At 35.9% G+C, this 10,548-nt stretch overlaps 1 protein-coding gene across 2 annotated transcripts in view; it reads right to left on the bottom strand.

Moving 5' to 3' along the window:
* The window catches only part of LOC119604464 (lysosome membrane protein 2), a 41,682-nt gene extending 32,095 nt beyond the window's left edge, over positions 1 to 9,587 (bottom strand). For both annotated transcript variants that reach the window (XM_037957102.1, XM_037957100.1), the window contains exon 1: positions 9,286 to 9,587. In XM_037957102.1, the coding sequence (XP_037813030.1) occupies positions 9,286 to 9,580 (295 nt within the window). In that variant the 5' untranslated portion in view covers positions 9,581 to 9,587. The remainder of the gene's footprint in view (positions 1 to 9,285) is intronic.
* Positions 9,588 to 10,548: the final 961 nt, after the last annotated feature.

A 10,548-nucleotide genomic window follows, 5' to 3' on the forward strand; every position in this document is an offset into this window, starting at 1 on the left:
ACCACAATATAAAACCTCAACTATTCTGTACAACAAAATAGTCATACGTATTATGACTTTTTATTAATTAAATATAAACAACAAAAACACAAAACCGCCAAAAAGAATATTGGCCAAAAAACAAAATGTTGCATCCACTAACATGTTTTTGATAGTTTCTTTTGGAAAATCCATAAAAAACTTGTTTCGATTTGGGGTTTCGGTTTTTCTCTGAAAATGCTGTTAAACTAGTATTTCGTTTTAAGTTTGTCTTGTGTCTTGTCTTAAGTCTCTATTACTAAATATACTTATTGTGATTAATACAAATACTAAAATAAAAACGAAATTACAAATTTTGTATTTGTTTTGATTTTACATGTGTATAAAGCAGAGGGAGCATTCCTACTTGCAACAGATCTTGGCGCCTTTTGTATTTCCGTTACATAATGTTTTGATTTCCGTTATGATCTAGATTGTTAAGTATAATAAATGACTGGAGAGATATTCACAAACTTTAGTTGATATTTTAAAAATTAGTAAAAACAAATGTGAATTGTCCAATATGTATTGCTCGATCTGATATTATATATATCCGAATAGTTTCTCAGAGAAATCCATAAAATAACATGAATTTTGAAATGATTTCCAATCTAAATACATTCAAAAAACTAATCAGTCATCTATATATATAAAAGAGTAGCGTTACTGACTGACTGATTCATCATCGCACAGCCCAAACAGCTGAACCTAGAATCATGAAATTTTGACAGTAAATGTGTTTTTGGTTATGTAGATCCACTAAGGAGGGATTTTTGGAAATTTGTACATTTACGGGTAAAAAGGGGAAAACATAGGTAAAACAGGTTTTCTTAATTATCTTACACAATATTAGTGATGCAAGAAAAATTTTAAATGCACCTGTATCTACTCTTAAAATGAGCAGATGGGTGTCTAGTACTTTTTTAAAATTCGTACTTTTAAGGGGGTAAAAATGTGTAACAATGGTGATTTTGGTACCTTTTTTGGCCCCTTATAACTTTTGAACTATTTAACATAATAACATTTTTATAAATATTTTGGATACATCTCCCAAAATTATGAGACATCTGTTTCTGAATTTTTTTAAAAGGGAGAAAACTGTATTTATGGTACTTTTTTTTAGCACATTAAGAAAACGTTTTCGGTTTATTGAATTATTCCTATTAAATTACCGACTAACTCTGTAATATTTATTGTAATAAAATTTTTGCTATTTCACTAGGGAAAAAAGTACCAAAAAGGGGAAAAACGGGAAATTTAATTTTATTCAAATTCATTGATTTTTATAAAATTTGAAAAAGTAGTTTATTTACTCACACAAAATAAGCTGTTGGTATATTATTTTGGAATTCGAGTACTAAGGGTTATATAGGACTAAATTCGATTAAATTGTTTGGTACTTTTTGAAAGCACTATTTTTCTAGAACAAATGAATGCAGATTTGAATCGTTTGAGTTTTATTTGTTATATATAGATTTAAATACGGAACATTTTGTAAACTTAATTCTCGAAAAAGTATATTTCTAAGCGAAAAGGTGAAAAATTGTACTCTTTTTATTAGTACTTTCCACTTAGGTAAAATTTATTCCACTTTTGGTACTTTTTCTTTCTTCAAATGATACTCTTCTTTAATATGAATTCAAAACACTTGATTATTAATAAGATTCTTTAGTGAGAACTTTTTAGTACTTTTTATCTCATAAATGGTACTCTTTTAATTTTCTAAAATATTCAACCTAGGAACATTAATTTTAAAATACATGGTCTTGACTGAAAAATATTATGTAAGTGGGATCTATTTGGTACTTTTCTATTCTTCAAATGGTACCTTTTATATTCTTTATAATGGTTAACCGGAACACACGGTCCTTATTAAATGAGAATTTATTGAGAGAGATTTTTGTACTTTTTCGTTTTTTCCGATGGTACTTTTTGATATTTTTACGATATTGATATATTCAACATAGATATTGAAAATAAAATTTAAAATGTGGGGACCTTAGTGAATGAAAATCTACTGAAAGTGACTTTTGGTACTTTTTCATTCATCAAATTATATTTTTTGAATTGTATATAATATTGAACACAGAAACATAAAATTTTTGATTAAATGATAATCTATTAGAGGTATTTTATAGTACTTTTTTTCAAATAGTACTTTCGAAATTTTCTATAATGTGGAAGCTAAATGAATGAAACTAAAAATACAAGCTTCTTGCTGAATGCGAATTTAATCACGTGATATTGAACGTATAAAACTGAAACATTAAAAAAATGTTTAATCAATTTTAATTTTCTATAACAGTAAACAAAATTTTATATGTATTTAATTTAAGTTAGGGTAGCGAAGCACCCAGGGTATCTAGCGTACTTCCCAGGATATCATTAACTTCGATATAGAACTTCTAAAAGTATTGATAGGACTAAATACATGTCGTTAAAGCTATTCCTTATTTCTCACAATGACCATATTTAATCCCCTTAAAGTCATGAATTTTGTAATGATTTCCAATCTAAACACATTCACAAACCTGATCAGCCTATAAACAGAAGTGGTAAGAGTCCCAAAAATCAGCTATTTTCAAAACGATGCAGAATAGATTCGGTATAGAAATCCTAGAAGTATTGATAGCGCCAAAATAAGTGTCGTTAAAACTATTTCTTCTCTCACACAATGACCCAAATTGATCACCTTAAAAAGATTCTGAAACTTCAGAAAAAATTCCTGTTATCTTCAGCAAACTAAGCAAAGAACTCCTCATAGCTTCAATAATTTTAAAGAGAAATCAGAAGGACTTAAGATATTATTATCAAAATATAATAGACTTCAGCATACAAAAATTCCGACAGAAACTGGGATAGTAATATGTGATGCAGTTTTTGTTTTCATCCAGGGTATACCCATTCTATCCAGGGTCCCCAAGAGTCTACTTTTTTTTGAAATATACTATACCATACAGCTATCTTGTATCATTGGGTAACAATTGTGTTTTTCAAACTTTGAATTTATATCGCAATCCGATGACATAAACCCCTCAGATCTTGTCTGTTAACAGTGGCTTCTGGACTAAGACTAATTAGGGTATATAATCTGCCGAGATAAATACTTTGTCTCTTGGTCGTTTGAAAATTAATTACATATAATTATGACAACGGTCGTATTACTATGACTGGTGGGCTAGGACTTGCTAGGGAATACAACCCATATCGAATGCTAAAAGATTAATTCTACAGCTCTTCTTGATTTACTATGACTGGTAGGCTAAGACTAGCTAGGGAATGCAATCCGGCGAGAAGGAACCTAAAACATACCAGCAACCTTTAGAAAACTAAAGAAAGGACTTGTTATTAAGCCGATCATAGGTTTTAAAGAGAAATCAGAGGGACTTAAAGGTATTATAGAAAGACTTCCTACAAGAACTGGATAATAACATGTAATGCAGTTTTGATTTTATCCGGGGTATACTCGCTCTGTCTAGGTTCTTCAAGGGTCTACATTCTTTAAAATCTACTATCTGTATCTTCGGGTAATGATTGTGTCTTTCAAGCTTCGAATATAATTGTTATATCCTTTACAGAGTGGAGAATACACACTTCGCATTCGGTCGGCTAAAAGCTAATTATGAGAATGCAATCCGACGACAACGAAAGCAATCCGATCAGATAAATTCTTATTGGGTGACATGATTTCGCCATTTGCGTCGTATTAATATGTCTACTAAGACTAGCTAGGGAATAAAAGATGAATTCTGCAGCTCTCTTTGACTAACTATGACTGGTAGGCAAAGCCAAGCTAGGGAATGAAATCCGACCGTATAAATCGGTCGCCTAATGACTAATTAGGGAAATTATGACAACGGTTGCAATTCAAAAAGATAAGTAAATTATACAGCATTCTAACGACTAAGTACGACTTATTAGCTAAGGGTAGCCACAGTTAGCAATCCGACAAGATAAATGCTTTGGCTTTCCGTCGATTTAATAATGAAAGAAATAATTTCGAACTCGTCCGGTTATACTGCGGAATATCACGTTCCTGAATGTTATATTACTGGTGTATCAAGAGAAGAAGTAAACATTTCAGGGACTCACCGGGCTAAGACCATTATTGGACCTTTTTACAGGATTATATAAAATTCCTCTCTGTTTGATACTTGATTTATAAAATGTTCATTTTTTCGGACTCCTAAATTTAAAGCTCTCGTAGAAATATAATGCTTAGGGTCTAATGCTATCCAACTCCGATAATAATATCTAAATTGAATCTTATCTGATGAAAAGAGTTAAAAATATAAATCATAAATCCTTTTCTTAACATTTACAAAGTACAAAGTAGAAAGATAAGCTAGTCTTGCTATTAGAAGGTCTAAAATTCCTGTGATAGGTTCTGTTCGGTGGGATTTTGGAATTTTTAATGAATGACTAATACATTTGTGAACTTTTAGATGAAAGTTTAAGATGCTCTTGTTAAAAGGTGTAGCTGAGTCACAACTTAATTCTGTAAAATTTTCTTGTTTTGTAGAGAAGATTACTTACACCAAACTTTTAAAGGACTTTCTCGAAAAGAATGTCGACAAGTTACAACTGCAAAAGTTATAGAGAAGAGATATGATCTACCTGGATAGATGACTATAATATGACATGCGATAAAGGCATTCTGGGACCAAATTATGGCATACGATATCGATCGAAATTTCTATTTAGATTCTATTGAGTTTTTGGGCCCTGATTACTGTCAATGAATTCTTGACATTCAAGCTATATCTGCACTTGGAGTAGTATTGCGAGATGCAACTTCAGAATTGAAGGAATAGAAAGGAAAAGGTTTATCTTTCCATCTCTAATTTGGTCTCGCTAAATAGGGAGCGACTCTTGCAAGTTAAGCTATATGTAAAATACCACATAACTTTGATGTCTTTAATTAGATAAAATGAAATAACCCACATAAATACCTCAACTTACTAGAATCAGCAAGTATCTGATAAATAAATATTAGTTAGCAAATACCTGCCGACTTAGTGCTCCAACAGCATGTTTATTTAAAACTTGTCTAGTGGCAACTTTTAGCAAAGTATGAGCCACAAACACTAACCAAATACTAAATGCTAGTATATATGTATGTAAGTATTTCTGTCTAACTAACCAAACTAACAAATGATTCTTTAGTTTATTTTTGTTTCTTTTCTTCAGTTGTGCAGTATGAATGAATGAACGTATGTGTATATGTAATTGCATGATATGAAAAATCAAGGAAAACTATATGTTTTTGATATTCTATTACAAGGCAACAACAGCAACAAAATAATACAAAAAAAAAAAAAAAATAAAATAAAATAAAAACTAAAAGTTGTAAACTACGTAGCAGTTGGTACTAAGTCATTGTAAGAAACATGCCTCCTCATAGCCAACTAAACTATTTATTTAAAATAATAAATTGTTTTTGTGTTTTTGTTTCAACTATTTTTAATACAGACACAATTGTCTAATACTATTAATAATAAATGATTCTAATGCTAAAATATTACCTATTTATATTATTTATTTAATACATATACTAACTATTTTCTGTACTTGTATGTGTGTTCTTTAGTTTTAGTTTAGTCTTAGATTGTTTGCAAGTATTTGCAAAGTTGTTTTAACTTTTTGAGTTCGTATGTAAGTATCTGTAAGTAGTTTAAAATATAGATTAAGTTTAAAGATTTATTTCTTTAACTTGCCGTATTATTGTAATATTTTCAAATACTTAAGAGTCATTTCTAATCGGCAGAATTTTTTTGTTTTTGGTTGAAGCATGAGAATTTTCAACACTTGTCTTCTGTTATTTGTTTTAGTATTTTTTGTCATAGATACATTTTCTAGATTAATTTTAGTTTATGTTAAATATTTTGACAGTGGCATTATAAATAAAATATGGTTTATCAAAAGAAGTTGGTCATTTTTTAAATATTGTAAACAAATATTTTTTCTGTGGGAATTGTTAATTTTGTTTTTGACTCTTGTTATACTATTTCATTTCAGTTCACCTTAACGCATGTGCTCTTAAGCATATGTCCAAATTAATTGTGTGTTAAAAACCCCGCACAGTGGTCGAAATACTATGGGGCTTGTTATGCGCTCATTTTCATGAAAAAAAAATGTTCACTGAATGTTCAGAAACCCAGTTTCCTGGACGAAATTCCTAAGAATTTTCAATCAGTGTTAGTCAGGAATGTCTTTTCCAGGATAACATCACTTCCACGATACTTGGATCTAACTTCGATGAATGCTTGACAGTTCAGACATTCGTCTGAATCCGCACGTCCAATTTTATATAGATGTGCTCGTAATCCTGTGTGTCCACTCAGAATACGTACCACCATACTAAACTCAGACTTGCTCATTATAAGGAGATTACTCGTCTTACTCTCATCAGGGTCACCCCATAGGATTTTTGTGTTTCTACCCACCGTTTCATTATTCCAAGAGGCCTTATGGGATTCTCTCACCCATATTTTTAACTTAGCTTTTGTTGGATCGAAAGGTTTTGCGCTCGTTAGGTTAACTACCTCCAGCTCCCTTCCCTTTAAAGGTATTACATTCGCCCATTCTTATAGATAGATAGATAGATAGATAGATAGATAGATAGATAGATAGATAGATAGATGATGATAGATCGATAGATAGATAGATAGATAGATAGATAGATAGATAGATAGATAGATAGATAGATAGATAGATATATAGATAGATAGATAGATAGATAGATAGATAGATAGATAGATAGATAGATAGATAGATAGATAGATCGATAGATAGATAGCTAGATCTCGCTCGCTAGATCGCTCGCTCGCTCGCTAGCTCGCTCGTCGATAGATCGCTCGCTCGCTAGCTCCTCGCTCGCTCGCTCGCTCTCGCTCGCTCGCTCGCTCGCTCGCTCGCTCGCTCGCTCTCGCTCGCTCGCTCGCTCGCTCTCGCTCGCTCGCTCGCTCGCTCGCTCCTCGCTCGCTCGCTCGCTTCTCGCTCGCTCTCGCTCGCTCGCTCTCTCGCTCGCTCGCTCGCTCGCTCGCTCGCTCGCTCGCTCGCTCGCTCGCTCGCTCGCTCTCTCTCGCTCGCTCGCTCGCTCGCTCTCTCGCTCGCTCGCTCTCGCTCGCTCGCTCGCTCGCTCGCTCGCTCGCTCGCTCGCTCGCTCGCTCGCTCGCTCGCTCGCTCGCTCGCTCGCTCGCTCGCTCGCTCGCTCCGCTCGCTCGCTCGCTCGCTCGCTCGCCTCGCTCGCTCGCTCGCTCGCTCGCTCGCTCGCTCGCTCGACTCGCTCGTCTCGCTCGCCTCGCTCGCTCGCCTCGCTCGCTCGCTCGCGTCGCTCGCTCGCTCGCTCGCTGCTCGCTCGCTCTCGCTCGCTCGCTCAGCTCGCTTCGCTCGCTCCTCGCTCGCTCGCTCGCTCGCCTCGCTCGCTCGCTGCGCGCTCGCTCGCTCGCTCGCTCGCTCCTCCTCGCTCGCTCGCTCGCTCGTTCGCTCGCTCGCTCGCTCGCTCGCTCGCTCGCTAGCTCGTCGCTCGCTCGCTCGCTCGCTCGCTCGCTCCGCTCCTCGCTCGCTCGCTCGCTCGCTCGCTCGCTCGCTCGCTCGCTCGCTCGCGTCGCTCGCTCGCTCGCTCGCTCGCTCGCTCGCTCGCTCGGCTCGCTCGCTCGCTCGCCTCGCTCGCTCGCTCGCTCGCTCGCTCGCTCGCTCGCCCTCCCTTTTCTGTTCTCCTTGCTGTCTTTCTCTTCCTCTCGTGCTGCCCTCCTCCTCTTCCCTCCCTCGTCGCCTCGCCTTTTCCCCGCTCGGTCCCTCTCTCGCTCTCTCTCTCGTTTCGCCTTTTTACCGCCCTTGTTCCGCGCCTCCGTTTCCCGCTCTCGTTCCTTCCCTTTTTCCCACCCTTTTTCGTGCTTGCTGTTCCCTCCTCTCCTCCCTTCGCTCCCCCGCTTTACCGCGTTTAATCTTCATCTCCGCATGCCGCTACTTTCCTGCTTTTCACTCAGAATACCTAAGAACTAACTCTTTCTGAGGAGGTTTCTGATTAGGGTTCTCTTGGAGCATCTTGTGGTTCCCCCTCTCTTTCATTATACCAGTTGCCATATGTGAATATCATGCGCATGTTTTTAATTCGGCTCTCGTTACGTCTAGCGGTTTTCATGCGTTTTATTAATTTCGTCGGGTGGCTTTCCCTATGCAGTGAGTATATTCACTCTTTCGTTACTGGTTATTCCCGAATGGCTTGGCAGCCATATGATGTAAAGCTAAAAATAATCGATTATAGTCCAATATGGTATTTGATTCAACCTTATAACCCAATATCGCCTCAATTACCTTCGGAATGTTGGGAAATATGTTAATCTTTGTTGACACAATATTTATTTCCATTCAGTTTACACATCCCGTTATTGCATTGACTTCTATTTGGAGCAAGCGTTGTGATTAAATAAAAGTGCAGGTCCATACACAACAACTTATGTCGCTCAACTCTTTGAGTTTGTAGGAGATAGAGGATAAAATAATGATATTTTGTCTTCTTCTCTCTCCTACAAGCTTAAAAGATGAGCACTTACTATCTGCTTATGAGTAATCATTAGCCGACCGAGTGCCGAAGCATTTTTCTCGCCGGTTTGCATTGCTCCTGTATTACTTTTTATTATCAGATCACTCGAGACTTTCTCCCAGTAAAGAACAAAAAAGCTATTTTTAAAGCTAGAAAGATGAAGTCGTATTCCTAAAATATAAGGAAGCTCTGAAGTAAACGCCTATGGATGCAGACCTCTAAAGAATTTGGACTGAATAGATATGTATATCAAAAGGATGTGGCGAATATTAGTTCTTTCATTCCGTTTGTGACACAACGATAAAAATCAAAATTATAACATTACAATAAAATTCTTTTAAAGGTCCACTTCCAACAACTTTGCGATATCTTGTCTTAAATAATATTAAAAATTTTGAGACTTGTTTAAAACTGCTCATATTTAATTTAATATGTAGTTTAATTATTGTCAAAATGTTTTGAATTATATTTTGTTACTTTTTCTCAACTTTTAATTAAAAAGAAATATAATTAAGAGTTATTAAAACAATAGTAATTCAGCTAAATAATCACACTTTTTATAACCTCATTTGCAAACTTTGGGTGTAAATTTTGTTAAGCTTGACACATTCATATTTTTGCAAAAAATATTTTAATAACTAATTAACTAAAGATCGAAAATAGCCCATATGACCTTGTTTCGAAAAAAAAATTAAAGTAAAAGTTAAAAATCAACTTACTATTACTAAGTTTAGCTCCTTGTGATATCAACATTGACAATGGTGTGGCTCTACTCCGCATAAACGGATGTGAACGACTGTGGGAGCGTGAAGATGATGTTGTTGTTGTACCCGCATGGCCTGTAGTTTGTTGCGGCACCACTACTACACTGCCCGTTGAACCCGTTGTCAAATTTGTATTTGCGGCGACATTACGATTGAAATCATTTGCAGCTGGTGGCGGTACCCCCAGCCAACCAAATATACGATCTCTTGCTGAACGGCCGTAACGAAGGTATTCTTTTTTCAGACCCATTTTTTAAATCTGCAAAGAAATTTATTAATTTAAAATATTTAAAATTATTTTTGAACTTTAGAATTTTATTTTAATTTTAAATAATCATGAAAATACTCGTTTCTTATTGTTTGAATGTAGTTAATTGTTGTATAATCATATCAACAATTAATTTGCAACCCTGACAATGAATTTTTTCACACAGATTTAAACACTGAATAATAAAAACTATAATTTAAGTGTATTATTGATTTTTCATTCAATAAAAATTACAGTTATTTTAAAAGTATTAGTGAGTGATCTTATATAACGAGTAATTAATCGGTTTAGTTAGTTAGTTAGTTAGTTAGTTAGTTAGTTAGGTAGTTTAGTTAGTTAGTTAGTTAGTTAGTTAGTTAGTTGTTAGTTAGTTAGTTAGTAGTTAGTTAGTTAGTTATTTAGTTAGTTTAGTTAGTTATTTTAGTTCGTTCGTTCGTTCGTTTCGTTCGTTCGTTAGTTCGTTCGTTCGTTCGTTCGTTCGTTCGTTCGTTCGTTCTTCGTTCGTTTCGTTCGTTCGTTCGTTCGTTTTCGTTCGTTCGTTCGTTCGTTCGTTCGTTCTTCGTTCGTGTTGTTCGTTCGTTCGTTCGTTCGTTCGTTCGTTCGTTCGTTCGTTCGTTCGTTCGTTCGTTCGTTCGTTCGTTCGTTCGTCGTTCGTTCGTTCGTTCGTTCGTTCGTTCGTTCGTTCTTCGTTCGTTCGTTCGTTCGTTCGTTCGTTCGTTCGTTCGTTCTTTCGTTCGTTCGTTCGTTCGTTCGTTCGTTTCGTTCGTTCGTTCGTTCGTTCGTTCGTTCGTTCGTTCGTTCGTTCGTTCGTTCGTTCGTTAGTTCGTTCGTTCGTTCGTTCGTTCGTTCGTTCGTTCGTTCGTTCGATTCGTTCGTTCGTTCGTTGTTCGTTCGTTCGTTCGTTCGTTCGTTCGTTCGTTCGTTCGTTCGTTCGTTCGTTCGTTCGTTCG

Source organism: Lucilia sericata, unplaced genomic scaffold, assembly GCF_015586225.1.
Source record: "Lucilia sericata isolate MDLA Ls3-8-SP2 unplaced genomic scaffold, ASM1558622v1 Contig000397F_arrow, whole genome shotgun sequence".
NCBI lineage: Eukaryota > Metazoa > Arthropoda > Insecta > Diptera > Calliphoridae > Lucilia > Lucilia sericata.